Genomic DNA, 20,549 nt, shown 5'->3' with positions numbered 1-20,549 from the left:
CCCTTCATGTTACCATTTTGACTTTATAATCTTATCATTTTGACTTTATCTTATGTTGACTTTTCATCTTATCATTTTGACTTTTCAAGTCATCGTTTTGACTTCTCATTTCATCATTTTTACTTTCTTATCATTTTAACTTTTCATGTCACCATTTTGACTTTATCTTATAATGTTGACTTTTCATCTTATCATTTTGACTTTTCATTTCATCATTTTCACTTTTCAGCTTACTATTTGACTTTATAATCTTGTCATTCTGACTTTTCATCTCATAATTTGACTTTTCATCTTATTATTTAGACTTTTCATCTTATTATTTAGACTTTTATTTCATCATTTTCAGTTTTTATCTTATCATTTTGACTTTATAGCTAATCATTTTGCCTTTAAATCTTATTGTTTTGACTTTTCATTTTATCATTTTGACTATCTTTAACTTTTTGTTTTTGTCCAACAATTAATATTCATCTCAAAACTTTTTACATTTTTATCCTACAATTATGACTTTTTATTTAATAATTTCAACCATTTCCTCAATTTTTACTTTAATTATTTTTACTATCAATTCATAATTTTAACTTTTTATTTTTTAGCATAGATTTTTTCATTTTATAACTGACTTTGAATGTCATTAACTATAACTTTTTATTTCATAATTTTGACTTTAATCACAACATTTTGACTATTAATCATACAATTTCAACTTTTTTTATCTCGTAATTTTGACTGTCTCAGAATTACTGCTGACTTTTTCAGTGGGTGGAAATGGGCTTCCATACTAGTGTGTCAGGTAGGCTATGGTTCATGTTAAAAAGGGCTGCTCTAGTTAATCACTTTCTTTCTTAAATAAATAAAGCGATTCTGTATTTACCTGCAGAGGGAAGTTCATGTTCATTCCAGCCACTTCTTTTGATAACTGAGACGTGAAGAGAAGAAGAGACATAAAAACATGAATCAACAAGAACAAAATGTTGCTGCAACTATTTATGTAGCATATTAACAGTGATTTTATAAGTCAACCATTAATAGTAACAACAACAAAGGTAAGCTGAGCCCAGATCTGTATCTCATCTTTTTAAATAAAAAACAAATTCTTTAGCAGCCTAAAAATGTAAATATATAAGGTATCTATAAAATGAAACAGAAAAGGTCCTTCTAGAAGTCTACGTATATTCAATGCCCTATGTTCACCATTTCCTCATGTTGCTTTGCTTTGTATTCTGACAAACAGTGATGTGTCAAACCAGTTACTGAGAGATATGTAACTTTGCTCGTCTCAACTTTAAAGACCATAAAGCTGGCTCACCTGCTGCTGCTGTCTCTGTTGGTTGGCTTTCTGTTTGGCACGTCGCTCCAGAAACTGTTTGGCGAACTCTTTGGCTTCCACTGTGTCCCCCAGGTAGGACCGGATGAAGTCCAGCACTGCATAGGGAGACTCTACCTCCTTCAGATATGCCACAATTGTGGCGACTTAAAATAAAACACAAAAAATCTATTTAAAAAGCTGAAGATGAGGAGAACTTTAAAATAAATAACTTTTGATTCTATTAATAAAAAAAAGTCATTATTTGTAGCAATTAACTATCTAGGTTAAGGGTGATCACCCTATCCTTTACATACAAAGTCAATAAGGCTGCACAGCATACCATCTACTGAGGAGGAAGAGTTGTTGACAGAGGTGTTGAGAGCATGCAGCATCTGTTCACACCAGGTGGTGAAGCCATCCTGAGGCTTCATGCCCTGCAGGAGCTTCAGCAGCTTTTCCTCGTCCTCAGTCCGCTTACGACGCATCATGTACTGCTCACTGTGGAGGACGAAGAGGTCTTAATTCACATTAACTTTTTTCAACAATATCAGAGAGACATGGCAATAGAAAATGATGATGCGACCATTTTAATAATATCTGCAGAGTGGGAGTGAAATAAGGGAATGTACCTGAGTGAGGGGCTGCTGCGGCTATTCTTCAGGCCCATGTTATTGTTGCTGTTGCCACGGAGGCCAGACTGATTCTTCACAGCCTCGTCCCACATGCCCATGCTGCCTGAAGAGCCACCGCTGCCACCTTTACCCTCCATACCTCCAGGAGCACCCCACATGCCAACACCTTCCACCCACTGCCCTCCCATGGAGGAGCTCCCCATGGGCATGCCACAGTGCTACAAACAGATAGAAATAAGTCATGACAAAGACGTAATATTTTTGCTTGTTGTGATTTCTGTATGAAACCTTGAAACTGTGGGATCTACACCGCAATACTCACGCGTTCTCTCTGCTGTTGGGCTCTCTGTTGCTGCTGCTGCTGCTTCAGGAGCCTCTCGGTCTCCTGCTGCATTTCCAGCAGAGCCAGGGCCTGGGGCTTCCCTGCCTTGGCAAGCCCAGAGGAGGGAGCTCCACTCCAACCTGAGCCACCTGCCCCAGGACCCTGCTGCTGGGGGGCCTGCAGCAACTTCATGATAAGTTCTTGCTGCTGACGACACTGTGTGAAGATGGTGACACAGGTCAACTTGTAGAAAAGGCACCTTGCATTATTATTCCATTGTGGCTTTTAAAAGACTGCCATGACAACCTTGGTATTGATTGATACGAGCCATTTTCACAGATTAGGACAGCATGCAAAAAACTGACTCAAAATTGGTTTGCACCAGAAAAAGTCTTCATCCTTTCTCTCACCTGCTTGCGTCTGAAGAGCTCATCTTCCTCCCTCCTCTTCTGCTCCTCCTGTTGCCTCCTCTTCTCCTCCCTCCTCTTACGCTGCTCCTCCTCCTCCCGCTTTGCCCTGAGTTCAGCGTCTCGTCTCTCCTGCTGGAGCTAAATGAAAACCAACAGTCAATAACAGTTAAAGGTCCAAACAGGCATCAAGATCACTAGGCTCAGTTTCCATGTCAAAGCATGACTGTGCCTCCTCCGTGGTCTGCACACACATCGCTGCAGGTCCAACCAGGACTGAGCCAGATTAACTCTTATGGGTACAGCACAGAAATGAGTTTAGTTTACAAGGAGGGCCATTTTAGAGTCGGCACAATGAAGATCAACATAGAGAGCAGGACTGCAACTAATGTTATGTACTTGCACTTTGCCTGTGCTCATGCACAATTAACCCTACTGTACTAAAGCCCATCTCTTACATGCCAGGGTCAAACGGTGCTTCAGTACAGTACGGAGCACTCAGACCAGTCAAAGAAACTTGACATTGAGGGTCAAAAGTGCTTGGGCACAGTACAGGTCGTCTAGGGCAGTGTTACTCAACGTTGTTCAACCAAGAGCCAAACTGGAAAAATACGTTTGCAAGAGCCACAATCTAAGTGGTGAAAAATGGCTATTAAAATAAGTTAAAGCTGGCAAAAATGGGCTAAAAGTGGCAAAAATCAGAAAAAAAGGTAGGGAAAAAGGGCAAAAATCAGAAAAAAAGGCAAATTGGGTGAGAAGTGGCAAAAATAAGCAAACAGGGACAAACACTGGCTAAAAAGTGGCAAAAAAGGGCAGAAAGTGGCAAAATGGGTGAGAAGTGGCAAATAAATAGTTACAGGTGGCAGAAACGGTCCAAAAGTGGCAAAAAATGACTAAAATGGGTAAAAATCAGAAAAAAAATGTGGGAAAATGGGGATTAAGTGGCATTTAACTGCAAAAGGCAGCTTAAATGGATGAGGAGTGGTAAAAATAGGCAAATGGGGCAAGAAAATTGCAAAAAGAAGGATAAAAGTGGCAAAAAATTAAAAGTGACTGGGCAAAAAAGAAAAAAAAGGTGGGAAAATGTGCATAAAGCATCAAAGAGTGGCAAAATGGGAAATAAGTGGCATTTAATTGCAAAAGGCAGCTTAAATGGGTGAAAAGTGGGGAAAAAAGGAGGCACAAATTGCAAAGAGCAGGATAAAAGTATCCAAAAGAAGTGGCAAAAATGTGCTCAACGCAAGTATTTACGCAGTAAATAATTGAATTAAAGTACCAAAAAATTGCAAATAAAGGCAATGCAAATAAACAGACAAAAAGTAAAGGTTGACAATTACAGCCTACTGTGTAAGTCTGGGAAACAAACTGATTAAGGTGACGTGTAATGGAGAATTTCTGAGGTAAAATTTTCCTTTTTAAGGTTTTCTGGGGAATGATATTTCAAATTAAGACAAAAAAGAGCCACAAATCAGCACAAAAGAGCCAGACGTTGAGATGTAAAAAGGACCCTTGTGAAGCAGACAGGATATTGTACAAAAACACTTTAGTCACCAATTATTAAAATATATACTTCGCAAACACACCTTTTGAAGCTGTTCGAGAGTTGGACCCTGAGTAGAAGGATTCATTGTTATGTCCCAAAGACTGGCTTCACCGCCTGTTAGAAATAAAAAATATTGTTTTTTATTTTGGTATTATTAGGTACAGTATTTAAATGGCATTCCTGCAAGCACAACCACTTTCATTACCTGACGGCTGTGAAGCTGAGGTATGCATGTCCCACATGGACCCTGTATCTGGCACTGACATCGATCTGTTAATCGAAGGCATCATACCCGGCTCACTGCACCTGGACCACACAAAGCAAAGCCCGACATGGCAATCAGACTCTGATGTCAGGACATAAATGTAAGAATAAACTCACAGTAAACATGCATAGACTGACCTGTTAATGAGCTGGAATAGCTGCTGCTGTTGGAGCTGCTGATAAAGAGCTGCTGCTGCCAGCTCCTGTTGCTTTTTCAGGCGCTCCTGGTCCAGGTTTCCCTGAAAAGTTTAGAGCATTCACCACTTAATGCACTGCAACCTCAAGCTGCAGATATCAAAATAGCTCTTAAACATTGTGTACTAAATCTAAAACACTTGCTTTTGCAGCATTTATAACTATGTATTTCATGCAGACTTAAACAGGGAATCGCTCATATTTTGCAATAAAAGAATGCACAGTGTCACAAGCATATGGGATTTGCATGCATTTTCCTTACATTTTGTTGAAATTAACATGCTTCTATAATGATTTGCTTCTGCTCCACTAACATGAAGCTTAAATAATGCCAGCAACTTTCACTAGAAGTTGTAGCACTGTTTATTCTTTAACATCATCACTTTAATATCTGTAAAACAGTTAAAATGACAACATAGACTTCTGTGTTTCAAATGAGGTGGGGTCATTTAAGAAACTTTTAACTGAGTGCCTGTTGTTAAACTGGATTAGAATTAATCGTTGGTCTTTTTACCGTAACCTGTCTATCAATCTTCCCTCTCCTCTGCATCCTCCCTTCCCCATCCTCTACGTTGGCTGAGCTCTGACTCACAGTCCCGGCGGGCCCCCGGGTGGGCTGCGGGCGCTGCGTTGGTGGTGGCTGTCTCACCAGCAGGGGCGGCGGAGAGGGCCCTGGGGCGAAGGGCACGCGGCCCCACATCTTGATGACGTCCCCCAGGGGTTGGAAGCCCTCGTCGCAACCCCGCTTCACCAGCAGGGTCATGGTGAAGTAGCCTGCCTGGAACCACTCGCACATCTCCACAGTGGTGAAGGGACCTGGTCACAGGAAGGATAAAGAGATCAATCTAGTTCAGGAAATGTTCACAAATAAAAGAGCAACACTTTTGTGTCTGTAAGTTTACCCTGGATCTCTCCCTGTGGGTCCTTGTAGAACCACTTCATGGCAGCCTCATGTGATAGCGGCAGAGCTGCTGCAGTGTTCCTGCTCTCCTGCTGCTGCTGCAGAGCCTGGGTGAAGCATTCCTCCTCCAATGAAGTGTCCTGAAGCGAGGCCACCATCTTCTCTGCCTCCTGCACACAAACACAGATACAAAAAGAGCTAAGGTCCATCAATCCGGCCCAACCGTGACGTTCAAATACACAAGTGAGGCCTCGGCTCTCTAATTGATACTATTATCTAATTAATATCATTAGTCTATTTTTGGATTTTATTCTATTAAGTGCATTTTATTCTGCCTAATTATTCATAAAGAGGTCTAATTATTCACACCTCTTGCTCTTGTTAAGCATATTTATCGCTAGGTTAATTATTTTAATTCCCTTTCATCTCTCTTCTTGTTTTCGTGGCTTTGTATTCTATGATTTTCTTGTGTATGTGCCCTACTTAGACCTGATATTTTTAAAATAAGTTGGCTGTTATATTTCAAGTTTTAAACTTCCCTTCAGAGTCGTTTTAATGACAGAAATCTGACAGATGAGAGCATTTAAGAGTACAAGGAAACATGTATTGCAGATGTAGCCTATATATTGTTTATAGTAGAAAGAGCAGTGAGGATGAGGAGTGGATTGCAGACATCACTTTAAACTAAAACAATGAGCTTTTTGGAGCGGTCTATTAACAGACGGTTTCAGTCTTGGTTAATGGAGCTGTAAAAGAATAAATTATCAATCAAGTAGTTGCTTATTTTTCTTTCCCCAGTGCTCTCCCTCACTGCACTATTTAACTTTTAACATAAAAAAGTGATAGAATAGCAAAATAAAAAAATCTGTTTCTTAATTCAAGAAACAAGACCCACCTGTCTTGACATTTTTCTGAAGTTATAAGAAAAATGGATAAATCCCCCAAATCTGATGTTTGATGTAGTTCTGCTAAACAAAGATGTCCCTGATGCCTGGCCCGGGTCGGCGATAGGAACAGGGAGTCCAGCCTGACCCTTTTAACAGGCTTGGGCCAGTGTTGGACAGAGAATCTATTCTCTTATTTGTATGTTTTAAAATCAACTTTAAGACTAGATTGATATCTCAAGGCACTGATCATCAACTGGTGGCCCAAGGGCCATCTCAGGCCCCCCAAAGGTTCCTGTCCAGCCCCAGAAGATCATTAAATTCAGAAAAGGAGGGAAAGATGTTCTGGTTTTAAGAGTATCTTTAGGTTTTAAATGTCTGCAGCTGTTAAATCTACCCCAAAAACAACTAATACTGAAATAGTTTTAGAACGACTTAACATTTGATTTGTTTTTACAGAAATTCACTTGTCAGCCATTATTAGTGTATATATTTTTTAAAAACTGTCAGACTTGCAGAACTGTTGCAAAAATGGCCAGATAATGTGGTGGAGAGGGGCAAGAGAGCAGTAAAAATGGGTAGTAAATGGTAATAGAAGTTGCACAACGGGACAAAAAATTGGCAGGAAAAGTAGGAAAAATAGGTTAAAAGTTGTAAAGTTGCACCTTTATAGTGCAGTCCTTCCTGTTTTTACTTTGTTATTTAACTACTTAATGTTGGTTTTTCCTTTCTTATGATATGTCTGCACTATAAATTAACAAATTTCCCTTTAAACCTTATCATTTAAACTTGACTTTTATACTTTGCTGCCTTAAATATACTGCAATTTTGAGACAGTTGTCTGGAACATGGCCCCTGTTTTCCTACCTGCTGCAGGTGCTTCATGCCCTCATCGTCCTCTGCGTCTCCTCCAGCTGGAGGGAGATGAGGGGCTGCAGAGGAAGGGGGTGGGGGAGGGAGACTGGAAGAAGTGGCAGTGCTTGGGCTCAGCTGCGGCTTGGAGCCCCCTACTGGAGCCACATCTAAAAGAAAAACAACAAACGGACAAAAAAACAGTCAAACAACATGATTTACCTTCAGTAAATGTGTTTATGGGATTTGGATGTCAGAGAGAAATCCAACAGATCAGTGTTAGATACAGCAGGCACAGCAGGGTCAGTACACAAGATATTAAATGACTGAGGCTGAACATATTGTGTATCAAACCAAAATATCAACATGGCTGAATTGGGTCCCACAGATCTACTGTGCTGACATTGAGAGGGCGACTGTGCACAGGAGGCCGAAGGCTTTTAAAATAACACAGCTAAGCAGAGACTTTTCTGCAACTCAAGAAAGAAACCAGATATGCTTTGTATTTAGTAACTCTTCACAACAATCACGTTGTTCTTTTTTTTTGGTTTCAGTCCTCAAAGAAGGACTTAAACACTTAACAATGCAAACCTAAACTTCAGTTTGTAACAAATCAGCCAATATGAAAATCATAATGTCACAAGCTTTGGCTCATTTCTTTGCAAATCGGTTTTTAAAAAGCAAAAGATGCAGAATGCATTCAATAAAGTATTTACTTTCAGAAGTTAATTCAGTATGTTCCATTTCTCAATGTGGCGGTTTTGTATTGAAAACCTTAAAAATGCAGATAAGCTGACTAATGAGGGCATTCCTGCAAGGCTTTAACTGTAAAGCAAACGTATGCATGTGACAGGTACTGAATATTTTAGTCAGAAATTAAATTCTTTCTTACAAACCAGCTGCTTTTCAAAATGGCTTTAGTTCAGAAAGGGTTGTTCTCAGATCTATACAGAAAATACAAAACAAGTGCATGAGTTTACTTCTATAGAACTAAGTTTAATATAGTTTAAGAGCCAATACATTCACTATACTGCACCAGGATGGACTGAACACAGATTAATTTGTATTGTAATTTAATTTGCATTTGCAACTGTGTAGACCACAAAAAAAATAAAAAAACAAAAATAGGAGGCACAGATTTAGCTCAGCTGGTAGAGCGGGTACCTCATGTACAGAGGCTACAGTCCTTGTGGCAGAGGTCACATGTTCAAGTCCTAGTCCTGACAGTTTTTCTTGAGCTTTCCCACATTATAAAGCCTTAAAGACCCCAAAATTTACCTCGAAAAATCTATGATTACCGATACAGAAATATCAACAGATACCTTCACCAGGTGTGCTGTTGGCCTTGACAGCATGGCTGTTGTTCAGCTGGAGGTTATCCACCGATGGGCCGGTGTTAGTGGGCCGGGTTTCCAGGAACTGAGGGGCACAGTGGACTGGAGGAGAGGAGGAGGGTGATGCTGGCTTTGTCTCTCCATCACCTACAGCAGAGCCAGCATCTTTACTCTCTGATTACAGGGAGGAATGGAAGGGAATCAATGTTTAGTCAAAGGATACAGTACTAAATATGTAACAAAAATCACAAATAAGAAAATGAGATAACATTTTAAAATGATTTAAAAAGACAGAAAATACAGATCGAGTCTTTCCCACCCTTCTCTTTATCTCCCTCTGCACTGTTCCTCCCAGTGTCACCAAGGCTCTCCTCCTCCTCCACCTCTTCTATCCCCTTAAACTCCAACTCCTCCTCCAGGATTGTCTCCTTGCCACCCTTCTGGAAGAGGAAGATGAGAAAAAGCAAATGAAGCAGTGTAAAAAATGCTTAAAATGATTTAAATAGGGTAAAAATTAAATTAATTATCAATCAGCTTTAAAGATCTTTCATTCAAAGACTTTAGAGACACACCTTCATGGGCATGAAAGCTCCAGAAGAGTCAAACGTGCCAGGCATCTCCCCATCCTCCTCATCTGTACACCACTCGGGCAGGCCGTCCCTGTCATCCTCCAGCCCCTCGCTGCCTGCACGACGGCGTCCACCGCCATGACCCTCAGAGTCCCGGAAGTCGAAATCAAACTTCCTCCTGCGACTCTCGCCTGGACCACCATGGTCCCGCCAGCCTGCTGAGCGAGGACCACCATCTGATAGAAGAAGTCAAATAAGACCAGTGAGAATTCAGCAAAAAACGTGGCTGTGGCTTTAAAAGTAACATATCTGCTGACTTTTAGAGGAGTTAATCCAAGTTTTCAGAACCCAGGGGCTTTAAGGGGAAGCTCTATTTCAAACTTAAATCAGCTCTTGTGTAATGTGTGGATTTCTTCCCTGCCACTAGATGTCACTGTGTCTTCTGTTAAGAGCTTCAAGATGAGTTACCGCCTACTCTGCACATTTTCTCTCCTGTTGAAGCAGCAGTTGCCCAAAGTCACCACTACAGCTCAATCTCACCATGAGAATCATTTTTAACCAGGGTGTTATGATGATGGTAGTTCTGCTCATTTTCTCCTGTCATTAAAAGGTGTGGACTGTTTGTGGCCTACCCCTGGCATGAATCAGTGTAAACCAAGGGGCTGAAGCATATATGTTTTAGGAATAAGGTTTTTTAGGGTTTTTAAATCAGAGGCATTTTGAGACTGTCACTACAAAATGAAATAATCTAGTATAACAGTTAGGGATGTTCTGATACCACATTTTTCTTCCTAGTACGATCCTGATACCAAAATGTTAGTACCAAGTTTGATACCAGTGTGAATTTTCTGGACTGACTGTACAGACCAGTAAATTATTTTAGACCTATGTTTAACTCAGAACAAGGCTCAACAAATAGAATCATAACTTACTGCATCTCTGTGAGCCTAAAGTTGTTTTTCTGCTGATTATTGAGTTTTACTACTAAATATTAAAATGACAATAACACAGGAGGCTGCAGCACAGGCCCTGTTTATCTTTCTCTCCTTTATTCTCTATTCAGGCAGCATACGAGAGGATGGAACAGCCTGCAACTGGCTGACAGACCCCCCCCCCCCCCTCCACAGGGTAAACAATATGGTGGTTAGCATTGGAGCTAGCAGTAATAAATGATCGTAATCGGATTAAAATGGATAAAAGACGTTCAGTATCAGGTTTGCTGGTGTGGATTTAATCATTGAAGTCCCCAGAAGTCACCCGAGTTCCAGGCTCATTGAAAATGCTGCTGCAAGGGATTCAAAGGCCTCAATAGGAAGGCACAATGGCTAGCTTCAAGAGGAAAAACAAGTAAAAGGTAACATTTTATGGTTCAAAAGTTATGCAACTTTTGATAAACCATTCTTTGCTGCTGCAGTGGGTCCTTTGCTTCTTCTTCGCTGCTCTAAAAGCGGTAGCTCATGCACACATCGTTTAGCATAGCTAAACGAAGCAAAAAATAAAGCTGAACCAAATGGTTTCAGATTGGTGCATAAACTTGTGTACTTGCCGATACTAATACCAGCATTTTAAGCAGGATCAGAATCAGAACAACCCTAATAATTGTGTTGGTTTATCAAACTAATATCTTAAATTTATTGTCATTTTTTCACACATACAAAGCATTCAGTCAATTGTAGTTACAAAAAAACATTGTGATGTGTGGTTTCCATCTAAAATGAAGTAAAATGTTTACTGCTTTCACATAAATGGATACGGAGCTCAATGTTGCTGTAAGTTTTGATATCAGTCTTGAACTAATAGACTTGAATTTCCACTGTATGAACATTTAATCTGAATACATGCTTGCCTGAACAGAGTAATGTACAAAAATAAACTAAAAAGCTCCTGACAGCACTAATGTAATCATGTTTAAATACTGGACTAAAGCAGCCTTCCTTCCTGTGCTGTGTTGTCTGCTCATCACATTTAAAACCAGCTAAAATCACTAAAGAATCCTCTTTTTTATTTTGAACACAAGTAAAGGTTTAAGGCAGTACTCAGATAAACAGATAAATGTTTGGATTTATCTCACCATCCCTGCGAGGTCCAGTAAGTCTCCAGTTGCTACCCGGCTCAGCCTCCTCTTCCTCCTGTTCCTCTCGCAGGGTGCGCCAGTTATCACTGTCAGCCCTCGCGTACTCCTTCCTCAGAGGACCGGAGGAGCCTCCAGACTCTTCAAAGCCAGGACGTCCCACCTCTCGACGCAGCGGCTTTTCAAAGCGACGCTCACCCCTGAGGAGTAGGAGAAAAACTCGTATCAGCCAAAGACAAGAGGACAAGAGAGCTAAAAGCTTTGGCTGGTTTTATCCCAAGGACAAGTGTCCAGCCAGAACTTCAGGGCACGTAAAGTGAAGACAAAAAAAAAACACAACAAATTATTTTAGCTCCAGGCCAGCATTATTCTATGATCAGACAATTGACATCATTATAACTGAAGCAGCTTACATAAAGAGTCAGGATTTCTTTGTATCACTCAGGTATTGTGTGCTTACCGGTCATCCCAGCTCTGGCTGCGGTGGATCTCTCGCACACTGCGGCCAAAACCCACCTCTGCATCTTCAATACTTCTTTGGTAGAAACCCCCTTCACCACGACCACGTCCTGAAGATTTGCACAGAGAAAAGACGGAGCTCATTGTACAATAAATGTTTAAAAAATAAATACAAATAGCACTTTCAAAAGCTGGTGATAAGCAAGTGCAGATGTTTTTTTAACACATGTGCACTGGAATGTGTCCTTAATTGTTTTTGGTTTTTGTAGTCCCCAAACACTTTAACAAAACTTCATAAAATGTGCCGTGGGCCTTCTAAAGACCACACTAAACAAATGCACACAAATAAGGAATAAAACCAATGTCATTCTTCAGCGGTACTTCCTTAGCTGTCCTGAACCGGATGGCTCGTGTTTACACTGGCCGTTCATAAGTATGGAGTGCTGCACGTGAACAAGGTGAGTTCATAAGCCTTGTGGTCTTTAGGCAGGTGTGGCAGGATGAAAGGAGGGCTGTTTTGATGTGCCAAAGGGAAGTGTGCAACATTCAGGTGGTACAAAAAAGGGAAATAAACACTCCACTCTTGAATAAACTCTTTAACTTTCCCTGGGAGAGGTCCATTGTAATTTCAGCCAAGTATTTTGGGCAGCAAATATGTTGCTGTTGGGACTCATGTTAACTCAAGTGGATTTATAATGAGTTGACTCAGGCTGCAGCTATGCTCTTTTTTTTTTATTTGCAGCTGTAAATTTTCATTTACTCTGTGCTTTTTGCTTTCAGTTTTACCTCGGCCACCACGTGTGGCCCCTCGTCCTCGGACCACTCCAGCTGGGGCAGCCCCGCCAACCCCTTTTCCCATGAGCCTCAGCACCGCCACACTGTTCACAGACATGGAGAAGTTCCTCTGCAGAGGGAACAGAAAAAAAGCAAAAGGGAGGAATGTGAGGAATGTGAGCTCACAGCCACATTTGTCAAACAACAGAACAGCCCGCTTTGGAACTAAGGTTGTATCATGATCAGATGTCACACGACCAGTTGAAACAGATGTGATGTTTGTGGGTATCAGTATGCTTGTGAGGGCGTGTTTATGGCCGACCTGCTCCTCCTCAGTGAGAGGCACCAGTGCCAGTGGCTGCATGGGCTCATCTTGCAGAATAGCAGCAAACTCCTTATCCTGCATGTCCTCTGGGACCTAAAACAACAAATCAGACTCTTAGCCGGACAAAACTATCTTTTATTAAGAGTTCAAAGTGACTTTCTCAAAGATTCTGGTGCTGTCATTCACGCAGAGACTAACTAACCTTGTTGTCTTTGATATAAAGTGCTAACATCTCCTCTCGGCCGTAGCGATACTCGGCCAGCTTGTACTTTGGCATGGCAGGGGAAGGAGGGGGGGACGTCACACTCCCCCCACTGGACAGTGCACGGAGCCTGTATGAGAAAATACAAAGAATTAAAAACATTTCTTTAACAAAGATATTTTTCAAGAAAAGACATCTCAGTGTTGGATATGAACAGCAGCACTTGAGTGGATAGAGTCTGACCTATCTAGCATTCGTACAGCAGACTACACTGGTTATAAGAGTTAATATTTATCAAGTGAAAATTGGGTTAATGGTTTGATATTAAGGCTGAAAGATTTACAAAAATAATCTAATTGCGATTTTTTTTCTCCAAATATTGTGATTGTAATTTAATATGCAATTATTCTTGGTTTAATCTTATGTATTTTCTGACAAATTCAAGCAATGAATTATTCCATAAATAAGACCATGGGTGAAAACAATCAAATTATTTCTGAAGCAATTAATCCATAGTAGCATGAATCCAAATATGAGGGTGCAATAAGCTTTAAGCTATAAAGGAGGCGACTGGGGTGGGGGAGGTAATCCAGGCTGCCAGCTGGGGTATGACTTCCATGAAGTCACGCTAGGCTTCATCAGTTTGTGACAGAATGAGCTAACTATTTTTGCTCGTATTGCAAATGTGATGTCATTTGCTTTGTCTAGCACTAGAACTGCCAATGGGTAAAATTTACCCAAGGCTGTTCTTAAATTGTATTTTACTTGAGGTGTGCACAGTTTTAAAGATTGTCAGTCTTTCACTTTTCCTAAAGTTTGCTAAATAGCACCTGGTGTCATTAAAAAAATCTTTGCCTAAACCCAAATTTTGTTAATGGACATTTATATCTGAAACCACCATGAAGGTCAAATTTACCCCATAAGAAAGCCTTAATTCGATAGATAAACCTTCAACATGGATACAACAGGGAAAAAGACATTAACCATTGATAAATGTCAAAAGGTAATCTCAGTGCTTTTAATAAAAATAATCCAGCGATGAGGAAGTTTCAGGGTTAGCAATCAGTCCAATGACTATTTTCTATGTGACGGATCATCTCCCAACATTGATCTAGTTCGCTATCCGTGGTTAATCAGCTGTTCAATGTCAGTGGTCAACTAACAGGCATTGATCAGTGCTATGTATGAAAATCAATGCACTTTAATGACAGGTAAATTTGACCCGTTGGCTGTTTTAGGTATATAGACATCCATGGCAGTTCTAGTTTTAAGGGCATTAACATTTTGATCAAGAAACACATACATAAAACACAAAAAGGAGGATTTTTGTAAACCATTATAAAAAATTGACATTTGAATGTTTGCATAATGTGAATAAAATCTCTGCCGCTGCAAAAGATTGATTTATTAACCTGGTATTTTGACACATTTCAAGTAAAAGAAATATTGCACCTTCTGCATTTTAAAAATTGCAGCAGGCAATATTGTCATTTAATCTAATTTTCAATTAATTGTCCAGCCCTATTTGATATGACATGATAGAAGACCAGGGTAGAGACTTTAAATGCTGCTTATATTAATAAAATAACGCCATTAAGAAAAGCAACCTGCTCAGCTCCCCATTACTAGGGATGTGCACTGCATATCGCCATTAAGCTACAAAATATTAAGATATGATTTTTGGTCCATATCACCTTAAAACATCCAAATGAAAAGTCTTGTGACTGTATTAGAGTTCCTCTCAATCTCAGTAAGAAATATCATCTATCCATCTTGCAATAGAAAAAAGGAATTTGCTTGCTGTGGTGTGATAGATGAACCCTTCTACATAGGTCTCCCTCACTACCCTTGGCTCAACAGAGACGATATATTAGCTTTCCAATCTCAAGATTTCATTTTTAAAAGCTATTACCAGCAGGCCAGATTCCAAGGCCTTCTTTTCAACAATAGCTCCATTCACAAGCCTCTACAAAGTGAGTCAATGGATTGAAGCAGCACATCAAAACCATATGCAGCTCAAAAGAGGTGTAGAGGTAGGTGATGGGTTGAGGAGGTAAAAAGAAAGCACCATTAAAGGCAAGGAAGTAACGTGTGGCCCGTCAAAGAGAGAAAAATGCACATTAGAGTTACTCATGAGGCATAATAACTGGGTGAACTGCGAAGAAGTGCTCCGGCAAATTTGTTTCTACTTCTCTTGCATTAACCATACCAAAGATTGTTTTCCCATCCTGAAAAAGCTAAAAAAAACAAGATCTTTCCTCCACAATGAGGCAAAATTGACATGAGAAATTCATGTTTTGTGTGACTGAAAAGCTGCCCTGATATCTGCTGAGCAAATCTAAATGTGATGCAGAATTCCACCACAATGACTAATATACTTTCCAGCTTTACTGCCAAAACCTCAGCTGGTTTAACTAAATTTGTGTAAGGCGTTAAAGCTTGTAAACAGATTGTGGTGATCACAAGAAACAGGCACTAATATTCTACATTTAAAGGTTAAAAGTGGATTTAAAGGGCCAGTAAGAGAAAAAGCCAGCAGTAGATGTGCATAGAGAGGAGCCTGGCACAACACCAAGAATGCACACGGTAGACACAGGCTGTTAGAGATGGAGCGCTACCAAACTGGAGGCTACGCCCCCAATTAATCGCAACACAAACACACTGCAGAGCAAGAGCAAAAGAGGTTTACCACTACACATTTCTGTCACATTCACTGCAGGACAAAAGCAAAGAGATGTTTTACTGCCTGTCCTTCCAAAGAAACAATCAATCCATTACTCCTATGATAACTTTATTAGTAAGGTTAGTTGAACAGTTTAAATTTTAATCATCAAAACTGTTTTAAATTACATTGCAGACAGAGTGCAATGTTAAAGGTCAGGACATAAAGAAAAACTTTTAGGGACCAGGACAAATTACAGTCTCTTCTACGGTCTGGACTAGGGCTGGGCAATTAATCCCAAATTAGATTAAATTGCCATATGGCCTGCTGCCATTTTCAAATCGAGAAAGATACAATATTTCTTTGACCTGAAATTTGTGTCAAAATGGCAGTTTTAAACGTTTCTGCAGCACAGATTTTACGCATGACATATCATGCAATCATCAGAATAGTCCACAAAAAATCCTACCTTCTTCATTTTTTTACTTTTTTCTAAGAATAGCAAAAACCCTCCAATGCAATAATTCATATCCAATTTGCATTACGAGTCAAAATCATCGGAATTGACACTTAAAGAATTGTTAACCCTTGTTTAGAAAAGAAAGTAAAGGAATTATCCCATATCAAATTGCAATAGCACTGATGACAAATGATTTTGAGATTTAAATAGTCAAAATTATAAGTTAAAAAGGTATAAAATCTGAAATGGATAGTCAAACTTATTAGTCCAAAAGGTCAGAACACAAAATTAGATGTTAAAATAATGTTTTTAAAATGCAAATATATGAAAAAGAAAGTCACAGCCATGTTTTTTTACGGCAGAAATATAACTTTATATTTAAATGGTGCACCTAAAAGGTTAAAATATCTGATAAAGGTTAAAATAATAAATTGAAACGGTCAACATATGAGATATGAGTCAAAACTATAAATTGAGAAAGCCAAAATTATAAGTTGAAAAGGTTAACATATGGGACAAAAAGTCAAAATAATAAATTGAAATTGGTCAAAATATGAGATAAAAGCCCATAATCAATTGAAGTCATATTTTTGCAATGCAAAATTGAAAATATGAAATGAAAACACAAATGAATTTCTTTTCCCACATTTCTTTTTTCCAAATTATTTTACTCATTCATTTTTTTAAACATTTTTATGACTTAAGGATATCTGATATCATCAAGGTTACGTTTACATTTTTATACTGGAGGAAATCTGCAGGCCTCATATTTTTGGGCCAGTTTAAGAAGAATATGATAAGATCTCACAGGCCGGATTTGGTCCCTGGGCCTCGAGTTTGACACCTCTGGTTTAGCTGATTTAGCAGTATTTCATATTCACGTAGTACTTCTGGCAAACCTCATGTGTCATGCCCATCTCATCCGTGCCATGCTTGCATTCCTAACGTCCTTCCCCTGGCGCTGCCATGTTTGTTTTACAAACTTTCTCCTGCTCTTTAACCTCACCTCTGCTGACCTCACTGGACAAACATTGCATTGATTTTTCCGTTATCATAGACAAGTTCATATTAGCAATTGGTTTGAAAGAATGGATACTTGGTGGATGAGACGATACGATATATCACCAGACAAAATATCGCAACACTATGCTTTATGGATTTTTTCTCCCACTCCTACTATCACTACAGTGTTTTTGAAAATCTCAAAAGGGCAGATGAACACACATTTTACATAGAAAATACATGTAACCCAACAAAGACCATTTTGCTTGTCATTACTGAACTTAAGTCTGCTGTTATGTCCATTCCTTAATACAGGCAAATAGTCTCAATAAGAATGAGAGGTTTTCACAGTGATACTTCTCCATATGTATTTATAAATGTATGCAATATGTTTGAATGTTACTTTATTTTTTAAAAGCAGTTTAAAAAATGAAAAGATGTCAGATCAGTTACCATTCTGGGCCGAAGTTAAGAGTCTCAGCAGTCATATTCCTCACGTCCACACAGAACTGAGTATCTGACAGAGGGAAAAAACAGTTAAATTTTCTGTATTAAATAGTGCATGAAATGTAAAGAAGCTTAAGTAACAAATGTTTTTCCAATGCCTTACCCTGTCCAGATGATCGGAGCAGGCTGGACTGGGCTGGACCAGGCTAGAGCTGGCTTGCTTTAGTTAGGCTTAGGTGACTAGAAGGCTGAGTGGTGCTTAAGCTGTGGTCACAGAGCTCCCCAAACACACAGACACAAAGAGAATAGCTGCCAGTTTCAGGTGCTTGAGGAATACCAGGTTATCAGGTCCTAACTAGTTAAGGAAGGGGGTTCAACAATAGTTTGGAGAATGGAAGCTCCTGCTACTCACAGCCGAAAAAAGTTGTTAAACATAAAAAAGAAACAAAAGAACCTTGGAAATTAACAATGGAACAAAATAAAACTGTTTTCTTTTTTTTCTTTACAGCAGTAATACCTCACATTAGAGTTTAAAATATGAACTGATTCATCAAAAAGAAAACTCGGGAACGAACAGCCAAAACAATGAATAGGCTGCTGGAACAGCTGCCAGGAGCAGACGCGACCCGCACTCCTCTTCTCCTTTCTCTCTCTCTCTCTCTCTCTCTCTCTCGGTGCCTCTCTCTCCCTCCAACTGAAATGTGGATTGATGGAGACCCTCCAGGTAACTCCTTTATTTCCTGTCCTCCTCCTTTTGCACCACTGGAAATAAGACGGAAAGAATAATGTTAGAAGTGTGCACATCAGTTACCTGCTAGTGAGATGCATTTTTAAAGCTTGGCAGCCTGCCTATAATGCGATAGGAAAGAGAGTGTAATTCAATTTTCCGTTGGGTAGCCTTGACACACCATTTTTGCAGCAAGCCCTAGACTTCCTGAAAGGTATAGGCCCAATTTGATCAAGTCGTTACACCACAGTGAGCTGAGAGAAAAACACCGTGGTATTCCTTGACTGAATAAATGAAACAGGAAACTATGTGTAGTCAAGTGCTCCATTATTATTTCTGCTCACGGGAGATTTTCTACCCAGAAATCAGGAGTCCATTACAATGATTTGGTGAACCAGCTGTTTCCAAAACCATGAGGCTGACTGTGGATAGTTCCTGAACGTCTACTATGAACTCCCTAATATTCAAACAAACAAAGCTTGATATTTTCCAGGATTTAGAAAATATCAAGCTTTGTTAAATTAAGGCACTCTGAAACATTGTTGTCGTCATGTAATACGAGCAGGTTGAATCATTTTGGAAGCATTTTAAAAATAGAATAGAAGAACTCATGTAAACCAAGTAGAGCTAGAGTTTCACCCCAGCCTTAAAATTTTGCTGTCTTTTTTGGAGAGCATTTTGTAAATGCTTCAGGATAAATCCCATTCTCATTTTGTTAGTAATTATATATATATATATATATATATATATATATATATATATATATATATATATATATATATATATATATATATATATATATATATTGGTTCACAGTTTACTTCACCAAACCAATATGCCTTTAATTGAGTCTAACAGCCAATCAGAGGTTTAGATCTCAAGTTCCCATCAACCGTAGGCTCTTATACTGTGGTGTGTGTCCACCATGATCATGACTAGTATATATCTAAAACAGAAAAAAAGGACAACATGAATGTAAAAGAAAGCCTGTGGAGTCTCCTTTCACCATATGGAAGGCATTATAATGTGAAAGCACGGTGCAAATTTCACACTCCATGGCACTGTAGTGCAGTAGTATTTAGTCCTAAATACTTTTGTGAAGGGCTGAACAATCTGGAAAAATAATCAAATTGCAACCCCCCCCCCCCCACACACATTGCAATTGCGATTTTAAATGTGATTATTTCTGAGGTTTCTCGTCTCATATATTTTCCAACAAACACAAGCATTAAAGCAGTTTATTAAATCCAACACAATATTAGACAAAACAATTTTTGAACATATAATTTATTGTAATGATTTTAACTCATATTGCGAAGCGGGTATGAATACTTGTATGAAGTGAATGATAATTTTTAGGTTATTCTCATATTCAATAAGAAAAACATTTAAAAGAGAAGAAAGTAGGATTTTCTGCAGACTATTCGAAAAACAAAATGGCACTAAATCATTGCATGATGTGTAATGCATAACATCTCTGCTGACAAAAAAAGTTTTAAAGTAGTATTTTCAGGTTAAAGAAATATTTCTACTTCTATATTGCGATTTAATCTAATTTTCAATTCACTGTCCAGCCCTACTAGTGTGTACAAACAAAAGTATTAAGCATGGCAATTTTTTTAAGGCTGCTCTGAGTCTGAGCATTCCTGGATGCAAAAATCAAAGAAAATACTCTGACTTCTAAAGGGATTTCTTCAAAAGTTAGTAGCTGACTGACCTAACTATTACTGTCAGTTACTCCATAGATGTGGCGCATCATGAAAAAAAATTCAAGGACAAATTAAGCATTAGCCACACAGCTCTGGCAGCAATGTTAATTTGGCAGCTATTTTAAATTTTAGTTTTGGTCTTTAAATAAAATACTTTTATTTCTAGTCACATTTTAGTCATTTCTATCCCTTTTAGTTTTAGTCAAGTTTTAGTTGACAAAATTAAAAAAAAAAAATTTGTCTTTACTTTTAGTCCAAGCATTTATTTTATTTATTTGCCTAAATCTGGTACCAAATCTGTGTTCTCTGCACTCTGCCAAACCTGGGGTCCCTGCTTTCTACAGCTGAGAGGCAGGATAGATACAGCTGCATTGTTTTTTGACAGATTTAGCCAAAGCTGAGAAATACCACAGATTTTGAATGTCTAACTAAAACTACATTACATTTTAATCTAGTTTCAGTCATCTTCATGAAAACTAAACTTAATTTTTGTCAGCTT

The 20,549-nt window shown here is 39.0% G+C and overlaps 1 protein-coding gene across 3 annotated transcripts in view; it reads right to left on the bottom strand.

The window, feature by feature from the left end:
- The window catches only part of gigyf1a (GRB10 interacting GYF protein 1a), a 29,738-nt gene that overhangs the window by 6,650 nt on the left and 2,539 nt on the right, over positions 1 to 20,549 (bottom strand). The window contains exons 2-23 of one of the 3 annotated variants that reach the window (XM_041778857.1): positions 17,778 to 18,376; positions 17,621 to 17,684; positions 13,044 to 13,173; positions 12,839 to 12,934; positions 12,529 to 12,646; positions 11,744 to 11,852; positions 11,284 to 11,483; positions 9,216 to 9,448; positions 8,963 to 9,083; positions 8,632 to 8,817; positions 7,325 to 7,479; positions 5,575 to 5,743; positions 5,187 to 5,488; positions 4,616 to 4,716; positions 4,419 to 4,519; positions 4,254 to 4,327; positions 2,674 to 2,811; positions 2,264 to 2,479; positions 1,939 to 2,159; positions 1,650 to 1,807; positions 1,310 to 1,473; positions 875 to 919 (exon numbers count right to left, since the gene is read on the bottom strand). In XM_041778857.1, the coding sequence (XP_041634791.1) occupies positions 875 to 919; positions 1,310 to 1,473; positions 1,650 to 1,807; positions 1,939 to 2,159; positions 2,264 to 2,479; positions 2,674 to 2,811; positions 4,254 to 4,327; positions 4,419 to 4,519; positions 4,616 to 4,716; positions 5,187 to 5,488; positions 5,575 to 5,743; positions 7,325 to 7,479; positions 8,632 to 8,817; positions 8,963 to 9,083; positions 9,216 to 9,448; positions 11,284 to 11,483; positions 11,744 to 11,852; positions 12,529 to 12,646; positions 12,839 to 12,934; positions 13,044 to 13,173; positions 17,621 to 17,655 (3,072 nt within the window). In that variant the 5' untranslated portion in view covers positions 17,656 to 17,684; positions 17,778 to 18,376. The remainder of the gene's footprint in view (positions 1 to 874; positions 920 to 1,309; positions 1,474 to 1,649; positions 1,808 to 1,938; positions 2,160 to 2,263; positions 2,480 to 2,673; positions 2,812 to 4,253; positions 4,328 to 4,418; positions 4,520 to 4,615; positions 4,717 to 5,186; positions 5,489 to 5,574; positions 5,744 to 7,324; positions 7,480 to 8,631; positions 8,818 to 8,962; positions 9,084 to 9,215; positions 9,449 to 11,283; positions 11,484 to 11,743; positions 11,853 to 12,528; positions 12,647 to 12,838; positions 12,935 to 13,043; positions 13,174 to 17,620; positions 17,685 to 17,777; positions 18,377 to 20,549) is intronic. The other 2 variants (XM_041778858.1, XM_041778860.1) reach the window with 2 other exon arrangements.

This window comes from Cheilinus undulatus, linkage group 22, assembly GCF_018320785.1.
Source record: "Cheilinus undulatus linkage group 22, ASM1832078v1, whole genome shotgun sequence".
Taxonomy (NCBI): domain Eukaryota; kingdom Metazoa; phylum Chordata; class Actinopteri; order Labriformes; family Labridae; genus Cheilinus; species Cheilinus undulatus.
This window is presented reverse-complemented; position numbering and strand designations above follow the sequence as displayed.